The sequence below is a fragment of the Argentina silus genome (genome assembly GCF_951799395.1).
Source record: "Argentina silus genome assembly, chromosome: X".
NCBI lineage: Eukaryota > Metazoa > Chordata > Actinopteri > Argentiniformes > Argentinidae > Argentina > Argentina silus.
The window spans coordinates 53,023,086-53,044,583 of record NC_139653.1 but is presented as its reverse complement, the minus strand read 5'-3'; the positions used below and the strand labels follow the sequence as shown (position 1 = coordinate 53,044,583).

At 44.7% G+C, this 21,498-nt stretch overlaps 3 protein-coding genes across 3 annotated transcripts in view; 2 read left to right on the top strand and 1 right to left on the bottom strand.

Annotated features, from left to right (window-relative positions):
• The first annotated feature begins 407 nt into the window (after window positions 1-407).
• Window positions 408-4,853, top strand: sar1ab (secretion associated, Ras related GTPase 1Ab). The gene is made up of 7 exons (XM_083696317.1): window positions 408-451; window positions 1,614-1,686; window positions 2,147-2,266; window positions 3,310-3,375; window positions 3,588-3,691; window positions 4,008-4,139; window positions 4,690-4,853. Exons 2-7 carry the CDS (start codon window positions 1,629-1,631, stop codon window positions 4,804-4,806), a joined length of 597 nt encoding a protein of 198 aa, XP_083552443.1. The 5' UTR covers window positions 408-451; window positions 1,614-1,628; the 3' UTR covers window positions 4,807-4,853.
• Window positions 4,854-8,057: 3,204 nt separating this feature from the next.
• On the top strand, window positions 8,058-11,752 carry tysnd1 (trypsin like peroxisomal matrix peptidase 1). The gene is made up of 4 exons (XM_083695130.1): window positions 8,058-9,374; window positions 10,234-10,364; window positions 10,612-10,797; window positions 11,393-11,752. The coding sequence occupies exons 1-4, from the start codon at window positions 8,302-8,304 to the stop codon at window positions 11,593-11,595; spliced, it is 1,593 nt and encodes a 530-aa protein (XP_083551256.1). The 5' UTR covers window positions 8,058-8,301; the 3' UTR covers window positions 11,596-11,752.
• A 5,976-nt stretch (window positions 11,753-17,728) lies between these two features.
• The window catches only part of spock2 (SPARC (osteonectin), cwcv and kazal like domains proteoglycan 2), a gene marked incomplete at its 5' end in the record, with an annotated part of 34,403 nt that continues 30,633 nt past the window's right edge, over window positions 17,729-21,498 (bottom strand). Inside the window, 2 exons of the mRNA XM_083694958.1 lie at window positions 17,729-17,883; window positions 19,282-19,416. Of these exons, the coding sequence (XP_083551084.1) occupies window positions 17,738-17,883; window positions 19,282-19,416 (281 nt within the window). The 3' untranslated portion in view covers window positions 17,729-17,737. The remainder of the gene's footprint in view (window positions 17,884-19,281; window positions 19,417-21,498) is intronic.

Here is a 21,498-nt window from a genome sequence, read left to right as displayed (position 1 = left end):
TCTGTTGTTACTGCACTGTAGAAAGTTCTCCCTCTGACCTGAGAATGACATTGAAAGGAGAACTGATTTGTAAGCTAAAATACAGAATGTCATTATGTTCTACTGCCCTCTAGGGCTAATTTACTAGATTGCAGTGTTGTCTACATATCTAAATAACTTTGCGTGGGTTGTCTGTTTCTATGCAGTACAGATTAATAACCATTGAAATGCGTAGCTTCGATTTACCCCCCCTCCAAAAAAAATAAAAACAGTTTTTGTATATATTTATTGGCTTACAAATCACTTGCCAGAATTGCATAGCTGAAATGGGTTATAATGTTATGACGTGATGTGAGCCCCCTCGTTAAAGCAGTTGTTACGCAGTTCCGGTGAACTGTCAAATTTGGACGTGTCATCGACGGGGAAATTCTGGACCAAAAGTAACGGACGGCGTTGGAGCGGATAGACCAAGGTAAATAATAAGCATGTTTACCCGTTACATAGTTATATGAATGTGTAAAGTATTCTAGTTAGTTGGCGTTCATCAGAAAGCAAATAATCTGAATTGAATTCAGTGAGTTTTTAAAAAAAAAAATGTGAATGGGTTATTTGCGACCTATACAGCTTATTCAGCGAGTTGTTTACAGTGGTTTGTCCTAGGCAACAGCACTGATGTTGCAAGTTCACCGGCTGCAACATAATAACACAGAGGCACTGGCAACAGTTGTCACAGCTGTTATGTGTCACGTTGTAACAATGTCACATCAACCTTTTAACTACAACGTTTTTATAAGATGGATATAAAACTAATACCAAACCTTATCTAACCATGAAACACGTTTCGTTGCATTTTATCACAGAGTCAACTAGAGGTAAACTCTAGAATTCGTTTTTGCATTCCTTTCAAGGCACTGTCATGATATTCACAGCAAGTTAAGCACTGTCAAGAGAGTGACAGGTGTGTGTGTGTGTCTGTGTGTGTCTGTGTGTAATGGCTGGTCGTATCAAGTGTCACCTAGCCACAACGACATAAAAATAGTCGGTTGCAAGAACAGACTGACTCCAACTATCGTTCGCCGGCTCGAACAAGCAACAGTTCCTACATTGGAAAAACTTGTTTGTAGGTTATTTTTTCCCGTCTCATTCCTTCTTCTCTGTGGCTTGGCGTGATTACGTAGACCGTATTACACATACCAAGGTAATCCAGTGAACAATTGAGCTTCAGTGCTTGGGCCTGTAGCCTTTGCCATTACAGAATGTGTTTTTTGTTCAGATCTATGTATATAGAGAGCACTTGAATTGCTGTTTCAGTATAACTCAGTATTGTAAATCATGTTTCATTGTTAAAGAAACTTAACTGCTGCACTTGCAACAATAACCATCACAGTTTTAATTTTTTCTCTCCCTTGTGGATAGAATTCCGTCATAACCTTTGATATAGAACATGTGAAGAATGGGTCTAGGCCCATTTTGAATTATCTGTGATTGTGAGGCAAGTTAGCCTAATAACAACCCTTTACATTGCAGCCTGGCGGGTGCCTTGTCCTCAAGTAATGAATGAAATTGAGTGTTCTTAAGACAGTGTTCAGTATACCGTATGTAAACGAGTCATGTGTGTCAACTTTGTCTTTCAGGCAAAGACAACAGACATGTCTTTTATATTTGACTGGATCTACAGGAGCTTCAGCAGTGTCCTGCAATTACTAGGTAAAGCATTATCAACGCTATCGACTATTTATGTCTAGGAGGCCATGTCTAGGTCTGGGACAAGTCTTACTCCTTGATCTAGATCAGTGGTTCCCAAACTTTTAACAGTCATGCACCCCCTGTCGGTTATTTTGTAGCCTAATTGATATTCTATGAACATTATCCCTTACATATTAGACATATTATTCTGTTAGATAGGGTGCATGCATTCATTTTTGGTACTGAGACTGCAATCGGCTATTCAACAGGACTGTTTGGGAAGGTAGATCACAGATTTATTTCGCGTACCCACTAGATCGATCCACGTACCCCCGGGGGTACGCGTACCCCACTTTGACAATAGTGGGTCTAGATGACTGATGAGTTCCTCAAACACGTCTTATCTTCTCTTCTAATCTGGTGTTCAGTCACATATGGATCTTCTCTGATCTACGACATGACATGTTGGTTCCCCCTCCAGGCTTGTATAAGAAGACGGGGAAGCTGGTGTTCCTGGGACTGGACAACGCCGGGAAGACAACTCTACTGCACATGCTCAGAGATGACCGGCTGGGGCAGCATGTGCCAACGCTACATCCAAGTAAGATAAACGTTCGATCTGCAGTTCACCTCCACCCCCCAATACCTCCACCCCTATACATCCACCTCCACCCACCAATACCTCCACCTCCACCCCTATACATCCACCTCCACTCCCCAATACCTCCACCCCCCAATACCTCCACCCCTATACATCCACCTCCACTCCCCAATACCTCCACCCCCCAATACCTCCACCCCTATACATCCACCTCCACCCACCAATACCTCCACCTCCACCCCTATACATCCACCTCCACTCCCCAATACCTCCACCCCCCAATACCTCCACCCCTATACATCCACCTCCACCCACCAATACCTCCACCTCCACCCCTATACATCCACCTCCACTCCCCAATACCTGCACCCCCAATACCTCCACCGCTATACATCCACCTCCACCCCTATACCTCCACCTCCCAATACCTCCACCCCTATACATCCACCTCCACCTCCCAATACCTCCAAACCTATACCTCCACCCCCTAATACCTCCCCTATACCTCCACCCCTATACCTCCACCTCCACACCCCAATACCTCCACCCCGCCTATACCTCCACCCCCCCATACCTCCCCAATACCTCCACCCCCCATACATCCACCTCCCCACCTCCCCTATACCTCCACCCCCAAATACCTCCACCTTCCCTATACCTCCATCCCCCACTGATATAATAATCCTGTATATTTTATTTTATTATTTTTACTGTTTTAATATTGTTGATGTTTATATTGTATCTATTATCCTTGTTACATTCTCTTGTTGATGATGGTTGGTGTTGTAGAGCTGCTCTGCCTCAGACATTTCACTGCACTGTGTTCTTGTATTCACTGTAATGACTAATAGACCAGGCTTGACCTGAGGGGCTGTGATACAGGTTAAGCCCATTTACTCTTAATGTCCTGCTCTGCTTTAACACAATGCATTATTGACATGAAGCAAATTTCTGTGACAGGAAGTTTAAAAGACTACATATGTGTACCCTGAATGACTCTGATGTGATGTTTCTATAGTAGTCTTCTTGTCTCCTTTCCTCAGCGTCTGAGGAGCTGACAATTGCTGGAATGACCTTCACAACATTTGATCTTGGTGGACACACACAAGGTACATGTGGTAATGCAAACTGCCCATAGTTATTACAATGTTATAACAGGTTGTTTAGGTGTCTTGTCTTTGAACTTATATGGATGAATAGTGAGAGGGTGACACATGTTTTTATGGTTAGGTCTTGAAACGTTCAGTTTGTGATGCTGAGGCTTATTTGCCACTGGTGGTCATTTGTAAACATTACAATGAAACTGCTCTGATTTTCCTAGCCAGGAGAATCTGGAAAAACTACCTCCCAGCCATAAACGGCATCGTCTACATGGTGGACTGTGCAGACCATGAGAGACTGGAAGAGGCCAAAGTTGAACTTGATGTCAGTGCCATTTTCTCAAAAGAAGTCTAGTACTTCACCCATTCCTCGTTGAATATGATTAGTTTACGTTCATTACCTTAGATTATCTTTCTGGTCAACATCATTAGAAAATGTAATGAAAAAAATCCTCTCAACGCTACTAGCCTAATCCAGGTGTTGTTTTGAGTTCCTGTGTGCTGTAGGTTGTAAAATGTTTTAATGGTTATGACGTCCACACAGTAATAGTACAGTGAAGCTTCTGTATTACCAGCCAGTACTCATCCATAGCATTTCAGCCATGAGCAGGACAATAACCTTGTTTATCGTCCCCCTCCAGGCTCTGTTAACAGACGAGACCATCTCCAATGTGCCTGTTCTCATCCTGGGGAACAAGATAGACCGCCCGGAGGCTGTCAGCGAAGACGCACTCCGGGGGCTGTTTGGTCTTTATGGCCACACGACTGGAAAGGTGAGTGAAACAGACGTCAAGCTGTTGCCAACAGTCGCCCCGCAATTCAAGTTGCTCTGGCCGAGCCTCGAACCTGCGACCTCTGACTTGCCAACACACGTGACCGTCTCCTCAAATACCTGATTTTAACCAGCTACGCTATCGAAAAGCTAGCGATTCGACAGCGCAGGTGGTGGGGGGTGTTTGAACTGGAGTGAGTTTACCAACTCAATTCGGCCCACAACTGGAAAGGTAAGGAAGAGAGGGGTTAACTGCTGAATCAACCAGTCTTCCATATCGTCTTTTTAGTACACAGTGGTGCTTCTGGGGATACAAAAGCAAAGATTCAAGCTGTGCATGGCACTGATGCTCAAGGAAAGGCGTGAGGCCTGGCCAACATCCTGAGGTTAGATTTAAACACAGACTATGCTTGGAGATCCCATCCATGAATGAATAACCTTATCCTAGTTCAACATAGTGGTCCTATTCACAAAGACTACAAGTGACACAGGAGTATCAAAGAGCGATTAAAATATTTGTTTCTGTATTGTGTGTGTGTTTCCCTCCTCAGGGCAAAGTGTCACTGAAGGAGCTGAATCTGAGACCGATGGAGGTTTTTATGTGCAGCGTATTGAAGAGGCAGGGATATGGTGACGGTTTCCGTTGGCTCTCCCAGTACATTGACTGATGGGTCAGTTTCTTTATCAACCTTTTTGTTTATGCACAAGAGGACAGGCCTCACAAATCTACCTGCTGGAAAGCTGTTAATCATTAGCCTGTTAGGTATAATTTGAGTGCCCTAATGGAAAATATATAATATAATAATATATAATATATATATATCCCCCCATAAATATTTCTATTGATAGTGTTAATACTCTTAATACTCTTTAATTATCTCCTTATTTCTTTGGTTTCAAACAATGCTGGAATACATATTTATTGTTTGATACTTATAGCCCTTTTGCAGTGAATTCCATTGATAATTGATCAACCATTTACAAGCCGTTCAAATGCAAAGAGTAAACGACAATTTGTGTTTTTGTCTAATATTATGTGTCTTGCTTTTAAAGGGATGGTTCAGCATCTTTTAATGTTTTGGTGAAATTTCATCTTACCCTGAGTTGTCCTCATAAGCCTGTAGTGACAGCTCCTCTGGTTCTTCGTTCTCTACGTTGCTACCGCAGCACAGGCTAGCAGTTATAAGCACAGGCTAGCAGTTATAAGCACAGGCTAGTAGTTATAAGCACAGGCTAACAGTTATAAGCACAGGCTAACAGTTAGAAACACATGCTAACAGTTAGAAACACAGGCTAACAGTTAGAAACACAGGCTAACAGTTAGAAACACAGGCTAGTAGTTAGAAAAACAGGCTAATAGTTAGAAGCACAGGCTAACAGTTAGAAGCACAGGCTAACAGTTAGCAGCGCCTTCTCCGATAGACGGGATTCCAATGGCACTTAAGTTAGCATTGTTGCAATGATATGCCAAAATCTCCTCAGAGAAACTTCAATCATAGTTTAGTGGCGAGTTACGCTTGAAAGTATTTTTTTTTTATGTGCATACTATTGAAAATAAAACAATTAGTCTCTACAATCGATTTACTCTGAACTGGAACTATTTCCTCTTTGTAGACTCACACAGACTCGTTTTGCTGCCGTTTTTACTTCTCTTGCAGTGCAGGCACTCGACCAGGAGGGACTACTACCTGTGAACTAAAAGTAGCCAGTATTCTACATGGACTCTAGGAAGTATATACAGCATATACAAGGGACCCATTAATTCTGGAAATATTTCCAAAACACTTTGCAGACACTCCAATCCAACTCATGTTATGACAGAATCCCTCTCTGAAGACTTCACTTCAATGCTTTTATATATATATATATGCCATTTAGCTGACACTTTTATCCAAAGCGACTTACATTGCAGTGAGTGCATACATTTCAGTATATATGGTCCCAGCGGGAGTCTAACCCACAACCTAAGCGTTGTTAGCGCCATGCTCTACCTACTGAGCCACAGAGCCTTTTACATTTCATTCATGGTAACATAATGCTGAAGTGGATTACAGTGTAGTAAAGTGACTTTTCTAAATGCTAATGCAGACAAAGTCTTCAGAGGGGGATCCTGTCATATTATAAGTTTAAATTAAAGTAAATTAGTTTTGGACATATTTCCAGAATTAATGGGTCCCTATGGGTGCCATAATATGACATAATATATCTAAGGAAGCAAAATATGTAGCTAAAAACTTTCTGGGCTAATCCACAACCAAGGTCAGAACCAAACTTGTGTTTTTTTGGTTGAGCATCCCTTTAAACCATGAATGTAACTGACCAGTTACCCCCTCTATACTTACAGGGCAGAACATGTCATCGCTTTGAACCAGTTTCTACCCCTGGTTTATTTTAAGTCGGTGGCATTGAATTACAGTTCAGGGGAATTGGCTTAACAGTTTCGGGTGAATGTCTCTGGTGCTGCTCTCGCCTCCGTCGTACAGTAGTAGTCATCCACTTCTCCATGCTAGGCTAAAGACATGCAAGTTTTTCAGTTTTTTCCAAAACAGCCAAAGCGAAACTCCCACCCATTTTCTATCCATTCGTAACAGCAAAGCAAAGGTGCCATAAAGCTTTGTTTGTATACAAGGTCTGACAAAGACAAGATCCAGATTAGGTTATGGGTTTACACGGTCCCACAACCTCCTGGAATATAAAAATAGCTACTAACTGTTTCTGATTGTTTTTTCTATATTAATTTAAACCTTTTCAACACCAGCCAAATACATGAATGTAACTATGATAGTGCTTTTTGGCTCATGTTTTGGAGTTCATTCAATGTATTTATTTGTTTGTTTATAATACTTAACTGCAGTATTTTGTATTATATCAGGACTTTATCGTAACAGTGGATGGATCTGTTACCAGATGATGTATGGGATTACATTTTGTCTACAGTTTTAAAGCTCAGCTACCTACTTTATCAATGGTTTGTTACTGTGAAATAAATACTTGGTGACTATCGGCTGCAGCGCTCCCCTGATGCAGCTAGGATACGAGAGTATTGTGTGGTGGTATACTGGTACTAAGGAATAGGGTTTGTAGAGCATAGAGAGCATGGTTGAGCAATAGAGGATAGATATTATCCTTTTTGTAAATAATGTAAAATGACTGTGCATGCCCTCTCTTACGGTTCACCCCCTCAGAACAGGTGTTTCTCTGCCACAAGGGGCAGTCATTTATTTATTGATTATGAAAAATATGTTTTGTTTTTGGTCAGAATCAAAATAAAATATTTTGGACAATGATCTGTTCCGTGTGTCATTTTGTCTTTCATTACAATGTTATGCTTAATAAATAAAATAAACATGTAGGTTCATTTTCACAAACTAATTCAATTGTTTGTGGAAATCGGATAATCATAAATGTTTGTCCTGGAAAGGAGGGTTACCATAATTCCAATTGAAGTTATTTTTTAAGTTGAATGTTCTTCAAGCTATATGGTCAGGGACAAGGACATCTGCCAAAACAACCATAATCCTTACCTAACCCTAGTAGTAATTGACTCAAATGGGCGATTGGGAACATCAGGGCTGATCAGGACATTCAAAGCTAGATATCTACACTCAGATTTTTAATGTATGGTAATGTGTCTACTATGGACTATTGAAAATGACAAAACCACTGGATTACAGGGTACAATTACGCTTTAAATTTAACCGTTTTAAATATCAACTTCAGTGGGGTGACGTCAGAGTTGGTTCATCTCAAGGATCCCACTTAGCACCTAGATCCCTGGACCTATCCCGCACGACGTTAACCACGACGCGGTATAAAGAGCAGGATGTAGCCAATCAAATAGCTATTCAAGCTGTCTTTACACCGCCTACTTATCTTCTGGACCAATGGAAGCAAATAAGGAAGTGGGGATAATACAGTGTGGACTCCATCAAGGTTGTTGACATAATTGTTGTTCATTAAGTATCTAATGTAATGATATTTAAGCATGTTCAATTGCTATAAACTTACTATAATATCGCCATCCCTTTTTTCAAAGTATAAAACAGTATAGTGTTTTTGAAGTCTTACTTTTAAGAGTGTTTAACTCAGATCTACATGAACTAGCCAGCCACGGTTATGTAGTTAACCATTGGCACAAAGTTCACGAGCTGACTGACGACGGTATGGAACCGACTGAAAAAGCCTGTTGTGTTATCACAGTATCGGAGTCTTTTTCTGATCAGAAACCCCTAAGTTGCAGTGGTGTCATACTTAATTCAAAGTCTGGAATAGTAATTTGCAACAGTCTCGTATTCTCTCACTTTTTGAATGATAAGGACTCTCTGTCGTCAGACCACCGGTTCCTGCTGCCTGACAGTTTTACCAATAAGCTCAAAATCCGTCTAAAGTTCTCTGAGCAGCGAGATCTGGACACAAACCAGTGCGCATATGAATCATGCACGGTCGCAGAGAGAAACTCGCCACATCAACACCAAGCGGCAGCACAGCTACTGATGCTGACCAACTGCCTGGAGTTTCGAAGGGCTTTCCTAAAGGTTTTCAAAGATTCAGATAAGTGGAGTTTCTATGGCGGGGGGGAGGAGGATGCGGAGATGATCCGAGATTTCGAGGCCCTGAGCTGGTTTGCTGTGCTCAAGGTACCAGAATTGACACAGGTATCAAATGCAGCAACAATACCCTGGGTAGGCAGTTCCATTCTCCGAAAAGGATGTGCAGTCCTCGCCTGCGGGTCCCCGTTTGGTGCCTTCTGCCCGGATCTCTTCATGAGCACCCTCAGTAAGGGAATCGTGAGTAACCTGGCCGGAGAGGACAACGCGGTCATCCTCACGGACGCCCGATGTCTGCCCGGTACAGAGGGCGGGGGGCTCTTTGTCTCCAGCGGAGACAGGTCGTACCTCGTCGGTGTGATCGTCTCTCCCCTGTGCTGGAAAGCCAGCGAGTGGATCGGGCTGACACTGGTGTGTTCTCTCCAGATGATCCTGAGGAATGTCATGCGGTGTGTGAATATTCGTGATCCACTGAGAGAGATCGGCATACAAGGACGTACAGACTTCTCTCAGGCTTTGAAGAGTAAAAATCAACCCCCAGCCACTCAAAAGTACCCCATTGTGGCCTTGGTCGACAGTGGTCAGTACTGGGGCTCTGGGATTCTAGTTAGTCCGCAGTTGGTTCTAACCTGCCGGCACGTTGTCAATGGAAAGTCAGTTGTCACCTTGAGATTCAATAACAAGGACAGGTACGGTATATTCCAAAGCATTTCACCATGTCAATTACGGCTGTATGCGATGTGGGTGACAAATAACATTTGATTTGATTTTATAAGACCCCTCTCTTCAGGCGACAATCTTGATCGTCCCTCCTAAAGACCTCTTCACCCCCCACCACTACACCCTCTGTACAGTTCCTCTACTGTAAAAAAAAAATATATATATTTTTTTTTTTTTTCTAATTTTAACTTTTTCTACCATTGTGACTGCCAATGGCCCCTGGTCCTAGCATACATTTTTCTTATGATGACTGATACTGTATAGATGATTCACTTACTTTAGAATTGTAAAAAATGTAAATGTAATACATTAGGCTTTCACACACTGTCTACACCACCACTACTCGCCCTCCTGCAAGTTAGTGAAGCACTGTTCAACCAAAAGGTCTGAACCTGTATGGCACCCGGGGGAATGCAATGTACTACAGGGTCACTGTGGCAGTTTCCCCCAATGCACTACACAACCACCGATGTCAACAAGGTTTACTGATAACCGATGAAGGTTCAGATGGCAAGGATGCAGGCTCGCGTAAAGACACACCCACCCCAGATTCATTAGAGAGAATGAGAATATCTGCCATTTATCCAAAGCGACTTACATTGCAGTGAGTGTACACATTTCAGTATATATGGTCCCAGTGGGAATCAAACCCACAACCTACCAACTGAGCCACAGAGGACCACAATGATGGCAAGAAAGATTCATTCGCGAGAAAGAGAAGGGCCTCTTATAAATATTCTGTTTAATTACATGGCAGTGATGTCACACAGGCATAATGGAAGAATCTGTCTTTTTTTTTAAAATGTTTATTTTTTTACTCCTCTGTAGATTCTGTGCTGTGACGGGTGATGTGCTGTTCTCCACGAAGGCATCGTCCCCCTATGATGTAGCAGTGGTGAGGCTGAGAGACTCTCCTCCTGAAGCCATACTCCCACATTTGGCCACATCTTTTAAACCAGGTGAGCTAAGTGCATGAAAGGCTAGCTGCATGTTGTTGCTGAGGCTTCTCAATTAATCTGTTTCAAAGGCTACTCTCTCTCTCTCTCGTGTGTGTGTGTGTGTGTGTGGTACTGTGCGTGTGTGCGTGCGTGTGTGTACATGTGCGTGTGTGAGAGAGAGAGAGCATGCACACCTGACTGATGTGTAGACATGTCATGCAGGTAGATCAAATGATCGTCACTATTTTATTTTTTCCCTTCTCTCCAGGTGAGGATGTGGTGGTGGTGGGTTACGGAGCGTTCGGCCAGAGCTGTGGTCCCTCTCTGACCTGTGGTATTCTATCCAGAGCCATCAGCTGTCTCTCCCAAGCTGTCATGCTCCAGACCACCTGTGCTGTACAGGCAGGTGCCAGCGGGGGCGCTGTGGTGCGGGCAGACTCAGGAGAACTGCTCGGTGAGGCAATGAGTAACTAAAGTACCCTTTTTGAACAGTAGGGGGCACTTGATGACCATTCTATATTGTCATAAATATATGACAATACAGAATGGAAAGGGTTGTCTTGTCTTAACCTCTTAAGCTTTATGCCCTATTTGACTAATTTCCGCCTACAAACCAGACCCAAACTAAACTGCGTATAACATTAGAAATATGATGATCAGATGCAAAAACAGGATGCCATTTGATAGGTAACATATATTCATATCATAGTTCAGAATAACATAAAGTAAAGATAAGACAAGATAAAGTAATCAATAATCAAATTAATAACGAAATTAAAGCAGAATTTGGGCACACTAATGCGCATACCACATAATCGCAAGGTTCCTGGTTCGATTCCGACCCTCGACACGTCTTGCATGTCATCCCTCCTCTCTCTCACCCATCCTCCCTGTCAATCTCTACTGTGTCTATCCTCCCTGTCAATCTCTACTGTCTCTATCCCAATAAAGCAGAAATGCCCGAAAAAAATATCCCCCCCCCCCAAAAAAAAAACAACAACAAAAAATACATACAAATCTCATTGGTCATTGTTCTGACTGTATTCCAGGTCTTGTGTCCAGTAACACCAGGGACTTTGCTGCTCAGGTGACCTACCCACACCTGAACTTCAGCATCCCCGTCACCGTGCTCCAGCCGCTGCTCCGGCGGTTTGCCCTGACGGGTGACGCTGGTGTGTTCAGGGCCTTGGACACGACAGACGAGGGGGTCAGGAGGGTGTGGAGGCTACAGGCTGCGCATAGCAAATTGTGACTGCAAGGAAGACACGCACTCACTCACTCACTCACTCACTCACTCACTCACTCACTCACTCACTCACTCACTCACTCACTCACTCACTCACTCACTCACTCACTCACTCACTCACACACACACTCATACACACACACACACACACTCACTCACTCACTATGCCATTGACCCACACATAAAAAAGACACTCTCATAGGCAAGAAATTTTATTGGGCTCTCAACATTATGCATAAATAATACACTCACCTGGATACCTTAATAAAGACCTAACTGTAAGAAGATTATGATGAGGTAACTAAGATTAGTAAGAGCAACAACTTCATATAGTTGGTCTGTCAGGACATATCTGTGTTTAGGCAATGTCACACTTTTATGTTGTTATTGTCTGTTAACAAAGTAAACTATTTCAGGTGAGAATGTGACAGGTGTGTCTTCAGTGTTTCTTCTGTGTTATCGTGCGTGACATGGCAGCAGGTAGGCTGTAGTGGCCTGTTTCAAGTCCATTAATCTATGCTTTTTGTTCACCTATATTAGAATATATAATAATAATAATAATAATAATAATAATATAATATAATATATGCCATTTAGGTGACACTTTTATCCGAAGCGACTTACATTGCAGTGAGTGCATACATTTTTCAGTATATATGGTCCCGGCAGGAATCATTCATGTATACACACACATAATGTTTTACATTTACATTTATGACATTTAGCAGACGCCTTTATCCAAAGCGACTTACAAGAAATACATTTGTTTAAGTAAGTGAATCATCTATCCATCAGTCATCATAAGACAAAGTAATCAATGCTAGGACCAGGGGACATTGGCAGTCGTTTATTAACAGGAGAGAACTTGTACAGGGGGGAAGTGGGGGTGAAGAGGTCTCAAGGGTTGGGGTTAGGGTTAGTACAGGGGGGGTAATGGGGGTGAAGAGGTCTTTAGGAGGGTTTTGAATGACTTTCTGCCTCCATTGTGTAACAGTGATTTGTATGTTTTATTCATACAATCAATCATTGGAAAGTCTGGGTTGTTTTTAGTGATAAGTTTCAATCAATAAAGAGCCAGTGCCAAATCAAGATAGGCCCGCTGTTGTCCTCCCTCCTCTGACCAGACCAGCTCTCAAACCCCCCAGAAGCCCCTCCAGGGACTGGTGCTTTAAATCAATGTTCTGAACGTACTGCATCAATGCTTTGATTGTGTCTGTCCACACCAGATACACAGTTTAACACAATAATAAAGAGTTTGAGAGGAGCACGAGGGCATCATCGTTTTATGTCTGAACATAAAGCGAACAGGAACTGGTTATGTCATTATTACAATAGTTTATTTTCGCTATACACACACACACACACACACACACACACACACACACACACACACACGGCTCATATGACACTCACATATAACAAAAGAGCACCTGAAGTACAAGGCATCAGATTCACTAACTTGAGCAAGGATTAGACCCTAGAAACACCTTCAGCATCCTCCCCTGCCTCTCAGCCTGGAGGATGTTTACACGACAGTAAAGCTTCTTTGGAGAAGACTATCGATTCACCTCAAGTGTCAGATTTACACCTTGTAACGTTACACATGGCTTGCTATTTTGCCGAGCGAAATGGGAAAAATCGGATTAGCAGGCATGCTGCAAAGACTGATTGGTCCCTTTGGGAAGCTGGGAGAAACCCTGTCTGACGTCCTCTTTCAGACATCTGTCACACTTTCCCTTTCTCAGACGAGTGGCTCCTTGTACCGACTGGCATGTACCGTAGACTCTGAGGCAACAGGTTTAAAGCTCGACCCGGTGGAATATGACATGGTACAGAATTCTATTATTTTTCTGTTATCACAGAAATATTAAACTGGATTGATTTTTTTTGAAAGAGCTTAATGCTAGGAGCTGGGGGGGGGGGCTGAAAGAACTTAATGCTAGGAGCTTGGGGGGGGGGGGGGGGGGGCTGAAAGAGCTTAATGCTAGGAGCTGGGGGGGGGGGGGGGGGCTGAAAGAACTTAATGCTAGGAGCTTGGTGGGGGGGGGGGGGGGCTGAAAGAACTTAATGCTAGGAGCTTGGGGGGGGGGCTGAAAGAACTTAATGCTAGGAGCTTGGGGGGGGGGGGGGGGCTGAAAGAGCTTAATGCTAGGAGCTGGGGGGGGGGGGGGCTGAAAGAACTTAATGCTAGGAGCTTGGTGGGGGGGGGGGGGGGCTGAAAGAACTTAATGCTAGGAGCTTGGGGGGGGGGCTGAAAGAACTTAATGCTAGGAGCTTGGGGGGGGGGGGGGGGCTGAAAGAGCTTAATGCTAGGAGCTGGGGGGGGGGGGGGCTGAAAGAACTTAATGCTAGGAGCTTGGTGGGGGGGGGGGGGGGGGGCTGAAAGAACTTAATGCTAGGAGCTTGGTGGGGCTGAAAGAGCTGTACATGGTAACAAAATGTTTTAATTGTGTAGAACATTTTATAATAATATCAGTTTCCACAAAAAGATTTGGCAGAGACTTGTGGCTATATTTGTTAATAGCAAAGAATATCTAATATTGATAATCTGACTCTAATGTAATTATCTTATCACTATGTGCAGAGAATTGTTGAGTTTGTGCTGATTTAGTGCAAGAAAGGTCAAACAGAATGAATTAAATGAGGCTTTAATAATACTGTATACTTATAAACTATTACAAGGCAAATACTTCATAGAGATATGTGACATTCTAATAGAGAGAGAGAGAGACAGAGAGAGAGAGAAAGAGACAGAGAGAGAGAGAGAGAGACAGATAGAGAGAGAGAGACAGAGAGAGAGACAGAGAGAGAGAGACAGAGAGAGACAGAGAGAGAGACACAGACAGAGACAAAGAAAGAGAGAGAGAGAGATGACTGTGTGGGGGTGGATAGAGGAATAGGGGCCTGGTGGTATTGTGTTATTAGAATTGCTGACGTGCTCCAAACGTGAGTCTGGATCCTGTTTCTGCCTTCTATAACTACGACATGATACATCATTGTTCCCCAGTGCTTTAATTCTGAACCAAACCAAAACAACAACGTTTCGATCCTGGGCGCCATACAGGCGTATCACATGGACACAATTCAAAGCTTTCCCATTGGATCCTGAAGCCACATTGTTGTCCGTGAACTCGCCTGACAAAGACTTCTGTTTGAAGTCGAAAAGTTGTTGTTTTGTTTTGTTTGTTTGGTGCAGAATTTAAGCACTGGTGAGCATTGACATATTGTGTGCAGGCCTTTTTATTCTCTGTATATTATTGTTGACCTAGCACCGGTTATAAACGCTATTTCGGGATGTACGTATTACCCTTCCTCCTATAGCTATGAGACACAGTAACTGCAGAATGACGTAACGACAAAATGTAACTAAACTACTGCCGGACACAACCACTGTCAGGTCTGATTCTCTGTGGCCTGGGGTGGTCCAGTGGTCCGGTGGTCTAGTACCATGGCCTGGGGTGGTCCAGTGGTCCGGTGGTCTAGTATCATGGCCTGGGGTGGTCCAGTGGTGGTCCAGTGGTGGTCCAGTGGTCTAGTACCATGTCCTGGGGTGGTCCAGTGGTCCAGTGGTCTGGTACCATGGCCTGGGGTGGTCCAATGGTGGTCCAGTGGTCTAGTACCATGTCCTGGGGTGGTCCAGTGGTCCAGTGGTCTGGTACCATGGCCTGGGGTGGTCCAGTGGTGGTCCAGTGGTCTAGTACCATGTCCTGGGGTGGTCCAGTGGTCTGGTACCATGGCCTGGGGTGGTCCAGTGGTCTAGTACCATGGCCTGGGGTGGTCCAGTGGTCTAGCACCATGGCCTGGGGTGGTCCAGTGGTCCAGTGGTCTGGTACCATGGCCTGGGGTGGTCCAGTGGTGGTCCAGTGGTCTAGTACCATGTCCTGGGGTGGTCCAGTGGTCTAGCACCATGGCCTGGGGTGGTCCAGTGGTCTAGTACCATGGCCTGGGGTGGTCCAGTGGTCTAGCACCATGGCCTGGGGTGGTCCAGTGGTCTAGTACCATGGCCTAGGGTGGTCCAGTGGTCCAGTGGTCTAGCACCATGGCCTGGGGTGGTCCAGTGGTCTAGTATCATGGCCTGGGGTGGTCCAGTGGTCCGGTACCATGGCCTGGGGTGGTCCAGTGGTCTGGTACCATGGCCTGGGGTGGTCCAGTGGTCTGGTACCATGGCCTGGGGTGGTACAGTGGTCCAGTGGTCTAGCACCATGGCTTGGGGTGGTCCAGTGGTCTAGTACCATGGCCTGGGGTGGTCCAGTGGTCTAGCACCATGGCCTGGGGTGGTTCAGTGGTCCAGCACCATGGCCTGGGGTGGTCCAGTGGTCTAGCACCATGGCCTGGGGTGGTCCAGTGGTCTAGCACCATGGCCTGGGGTGGTTCAGTGGTCCAGCACCATGGCCTGGGATGGTCCAGTGGTCTACCACCATGGGCTGAGGTGGTCCAGTGGTCTAGCACCATGGCCTGGGGGGGTCCAGTGGTCTAGCACCATGGGCTGGGGTGGTCCAGTGGTCTACCACCATGGGCTGAGGTGGTCCAGTGGTCTAGCACCATGGCCTGGGGGGGTCCAGTGGTCTAGCACCATGGCCTGGGGGGGTCCAGTGGTCTAGCACCATGGCCTGGGGTGGTCCAGTGGTCTAGCACCACTGCCTACAGTGCACACATATGCCCATGTCAGCGTGGGTTTGAATCCGGCCCATGCCCTGCTGACATACCCTCTCCTCCTTACTTTCCTGTCTCTACTGTCTCCATCCAATAAAGAAAAATATAAGAGTGGGACTCTGGGGGAAAAAAAAGATCTACAAGTCTGATCCTCTGAAGATGAGACCTGAGTAAAGAGAAGGCATCTGACATGGCGGCCAGTCAGAAATTAAGACCTGGCACAGCTTTGGCCAACGGACCTGCAGTGAGTGACGGAGGGGTTGTAAGCAGATAAACATTCTGTAGACCAAACAGTTTCAATACTGTAAAATTATACTTCCAATATTTCTCTATCACTCTTTACCTAACGGAAGGAAAGACAGCAAAGAGGAAGGCAGGGAGGGAAGGGAGGAAGGGGAGGAAGGCAGGGTGGGAGGGAGGGAGGAAGGAAGGAAGGAAGTAGGGCTGCCCCAGTGTTTTAAAGGACCAATGAAAGGACACTATGACAGGATGTGTATGGTGGCTTGGTTGGGCCACTTTCTTTTATTATTAAACACAAATCCACAGATGATACAATAGATACTTTTTTTAGTCAAGCAGTACCCTCTGCTAGTCTTTCAAGGCATTGGCAATAGGGGACTAACACGTGGCAATCTGTCTTCAGATACACAGTAGCATATACACGTTCGGGAGTGTGGTGTGAGAAACTGTGTTCGACTTATTTTTATTCTATTCAATAGACTTGAATGAAAGGGAGAGAGAGAGAGAGAGAGAGAGAGCACTATGAGCTGAAGCAGATGAAACGGAATGGGGAACAGATTAGGAGTCTGCGGTGGCTTCCTTCCACGGTCCCCTCCCGTCCCTCCTTCATCAACACTGATCTGAAAGTACCGACGACATCACAGCCAGGGGAGGGGAAAGCAACATGGCGGGCGCAGGTCGAACATTTCCCTTCACCAGTTCGGCACTTTTATGTTTATTTCAGTGGGGACGAGGGAACGGAGAGAGACAAGGGGAGGAAGCCACTTTAGACGATCGAAGTGCACCCAAAGAGTTTCCAGTTGATACGCGAGCACTTAACAGGCATCTGGCGGCCGCATCCTGCAGGCTAAACACGACTCAAGGAGAAAGTGTAACTCTTGCACATACAACAGAAAATAACAAAGATTCACAAGTATTTATGACACATTTTTCCTGACTTCACACTGCTATTTTTAGATATTGATACCCTTAATTGTTTTCACATCCCTCCAAATCTACCACCCCCCATCCCATTATCCATCCCTTTCTCCTCACCCTCCTACACCCCTCCAATCCCAACCCTTTCCTTCCCCCCAGTCCATGGTTGAGTCAGCTCTGTTCTGAATGCGGTTAAAACTTGTCCATCTCTTCAGGTTTCCAGGATCTGTGTGTGTGTGTGTGTGTGTGTGTGCGTGTGCGTGTGTGTGTGTGTGTGTGTGTGTAGAAAGAGATGCTCCTGTGGTAATGTTAGACCAGGTTCCCATGCTCCTCCACTCTACCAGATATATCCTCCATCATCCACCTCTCCCACCTCTCCCTCCTCCTCCTCAGCCTCCTCTGCAATCTCCTCCGCCTCTTTGTCCTCCTCATCCTCCCATCCAACCCCACTGCCAAAGTCCCCTGAATATGCCACCACGTCATCTAGAGGAGAGGGAGAGAGAGAGAGAGAGAGAGACACAGAGAGAGAATTATCCAAAGGTTCCGTCAGGACACTTATGCCGTTTAAATGTAAAGTTGAATGAAAATGGTAATACATTAGGTTTGGCGTAAATGGATACCGCTCCGCTCTCCCTGCATGAAGCTAAACAACATTACATACAAACAATATACATAGTGGAGAGCCCAGGAACTTCAAACCCCCCGTAGGTAGGCAACACAGAGCTAACCTGCAGGTGGAGGCTAGGGCGGTGGGTGGGATGCCCATAAAGGGTTAGGGTTAGGGTTACTCACAAAGCCAATGTGAACAACTGCTCACCTGTGGTGGAGTCTGAGCATCACTCAGCTCTTAGAACCTGGCCCATGAACATGTAACATGATTTGCATAATGTGACTGTACTTTTAAAAACAATGCTTAGGAATATACAGTACCAGTCAAAAGTTTGGACAAACCTTCTCATTCAATGGTTTTTCTATATTTTTTTTAAATTATTTTCTACATTGTAGATAAATATTGAAGACATCAAAACTATGAAGGAACACATATGGAATTATGTAGTAAACAAAAAAGTGTTAAACAAACCAGAATGTTTTATATTTTAGATTCTTCAAAGTAGCCACCTTTTGCTTTGATGACAGCTTTGCACACTCTTGGCAAGGTGTGTCCAAACTTTTGACTGGTACTGTAGGTGTCACAGGTGTCTTGCCTGAACCTTGAAATATTACACTAACATGAATTTTTACATTCAGGATGGGTTAGAAGTTTTGGTTTGGAATGAATCCACAATGACTGACTTTGTAAAAGTCTATTCGAATCCATGACAGTGATATTCATTAAATACATTTGAACAGAATAAACACAGACCGAAACAGGATAACAAAGGAAGGGCATGTTTTTGACTTTGTCTAGGATTTAATGGTTGTTTCCCCTCTGGCTAATCCATGCCAGAGGGCCATTCTTATGAGATGCTGGTTTGTCCACCCAGACACTATTTATCTTAAAATACTTTTCTTCTGTGACAGCCACTCCTTTAGAATGCAAATGACCCCAGACACATGAATGTGTCACTGGTCCCTCAGTACTGAGTGATGTTGCTGTAGACCCCAACCCCCCTTACATAAGGCAGGCCTTGTACTGGGTGTGTGTGTGTGTGTGGGGGGGGGGGGATCTGTACAGAGAGGGTGTGTCTGTGTGTGTGTGTGTGTGTGTGTGTGTGTGTGTAGGGGGGGGATCTGTACAGAGAGGGTGTGTCTGTGTGTGTGCGTGTGTGTGTGTGTGTGTGTAGGGGGGGGGGGATCTGTACAGAGAGGGTGTGTGTGTGTGTGTGTGTGTGTGTGTGTAGGGGTCAATTAGAGATTGAACATGAGCCTTGCTGGTCTTACCACAGTCAGGTTTGCCGTGGATTCTAGTGTCCGCTACTTCCCCGCCTTGCTGTGGGTCGACACACCAGCACTCTCCCCTGGCACACTGGAGCTTCCTGTAGTACCCGTCCTCGTTACAGCTGGGGATAAACATGCCTGAAAATACACACACACACACACACAAATATTACAGAGGCACACACACACAAATATATTACAGTGGCACACACACACAAATATTACAGAGGCACACACACACACACACATTACAGAGGCACACACACACACACACACACACACACACACACACACACACATTACAGAGGCACACACACACACACACACACACATTACAGAGGCACACACACACAGTACACATAATAATAATAATAATAATAATAATAATAATAATAATAATAATAATCATGACAGGACCAGGGAAGGACAGAGATGTGTTCTATAACTGCCAGTTAGCCTTAAGAAGACGACTGAACGGTTGGCAATGAAACTGTTTTGTTTTTTGTGTACAGTGCCGATCCAGTTTTTACTGTACTTTTAAAAACAATGCTTAGGAATATAGGTGACTCTCAAATGATTGGGGTTTCTTGATAGACTTACATATTTATTTGATATCAGGTGTACATTACTGTAAAATAAAGGATTATATCCTATTAGAATGTGGAACTGGGCATATCGATGCCGTGGCAACCAGAGAGACTGCAGGCTGGCAGAGTTCCCTTGCGCTCTCCCGAGCCTCGATGCTGGGCTCTGTGTCCTTGGAGAGTCCTGAAGCGCGTCTCTCTCTCTCTCTCTCTCACAAACACAATTCTCTCTCTCTCTCTCTCTCTCACAAACAAACACAACTCTCTCTCTCTCTCTCTCTCTCTCTCTCTCTCTCCACATTCACACACAAACACAACTCTCTCTCTCACAGACACACACACACACCAATGCAGAAACACATACTGTATACACATTCACACACAAACATGTCCTGCTTGTCATGTGTATGAAACTCCTCCAGCAATGACACACAAACACACACACACACACATACACACACATACACACACACACACTTTAATACTTTATCTGGGTTCGCACAGTATAGCATTACATCAAAGAACCCAAATTATAACAAAGGTCATACAGATAATCACGGAAACACCATCTTCACCACACAGCTAAGCTTCCCACAACAGCTGAACAACAACAGCTGAACACCATCTTGCAAGCTGCTTTTTCCTCTTCGGGAGGCAGTTTACAGGCCACGTACTGTCAGATAATGCACCTGTCCAAGGCTGCCAAATACCAGTATTATCAGCTGACACCTGGCAGCCATTAGCGATATGTGCCACTGACTCCAGTACCAGTCAAAAGTTTGGACACACCTTCTCATTCAATGGTTTTTCTACATTTGTATTATTTTCTACAGTAGATTAATATTGAAGACATCAAAACTATGAAGGAACACATATGGAATTATGTAGTAAACAAAAAAGTGTTAAACAAACCAGAATATGTTTTATATTTTAGATTCTTCAAAGTAGCCACCTTTTGCTTTGATGACAGATTTGCACACTCTTGGCAAGGTGTGTCCAAACCTTTGACTGGTACTGTATGTTGGGGTGCATAATACCAAAATCACTCGCATGGATACCAGAGTGCCAGGTTAATGCTGAGCCGGCAGAACCTGCAGCCTTCTTTAACAGTACCAGCCAGTCCTCATCCTACGGCAGAACCTGCAGCCTTCTTTAACAGTACCAGCCAGTCCTCATCCTACGGCAGAACCTGCAGCCTTCTTTAACAGTACCAGCCAGTCCTCATCCTACGGCAGAACCTGCAGCCTTCTTTAACAGTACCAGCCAGTCCTCATCCTACGGCAGTGTGTTGTGCACATGGAATGTGAGACAGAATTGAAAGTTTCCGTGGCAACCTCAGGCCAGTCCGACGATGTTTTAGCTGCTTCTGACTGACAACATACTGAGAACAGTTGTCCTTGATGATGACGCACACACACACTGTACCACACACACACACACACACACACACACACACACACACACACACACACACACACACACACACTGTACCACACACACACACTGTACCACACACACACACTGTACCACACACACACACTGTACCACACACACACACACACACACAGTGTACCACACACACAGTGTACCACACACACACACACAGACACACACGGGACAGTTGGGGGAGGTGAAC

Excerpts from the sequence above, each read along its gene's own strand:
- sar1ab (XM_083696317.1), top strand. The coding sequence starts at position 1,629 with ATGTCTTTTATATTTGACTGGATCTACAGGAGCTTCAGCAGTGTCCTG. Across the intron at positions 1,687-2,146 it reads CAGTGTCCTGCAATTACTAG|GCTTGTATAAGAAGACGGGG; the intron begins GTAAAGCATTAT and ends TTCCCCCTCCAG. Across the intron at positions 3,692-4,007 it reads AGGCCAAAGTTGAACTTGAT|GCTCTGTTAACAGACGAGAC; the intron begins GTCAGTGCCATT and ends GTCCCCCTCCAG.
- tysnd1 (XM_083695130.1), top strand. The coding sequence starts at position 8,302 with ATGGAACCGACTGAAAAAGCCTGTTGTGTTATCACAGTATCGGAGTCT. Across the intron at positions 10,365-10,611 it reads GGCCACATCTTTTAAACCAG|GTGAGGATGTGGTGGTGGTG; the intron begins GTGAGCTAAGTG and ends CCTTCTCTCCAG. Across the intron at positions 10,798-11,392 it reads AGACTCAGGAGAACTGCTCG|GTCTTGTGTCCAGTAACACC; the intron begins GTGAGGCAATGA and ends ACTGTATTCCAG.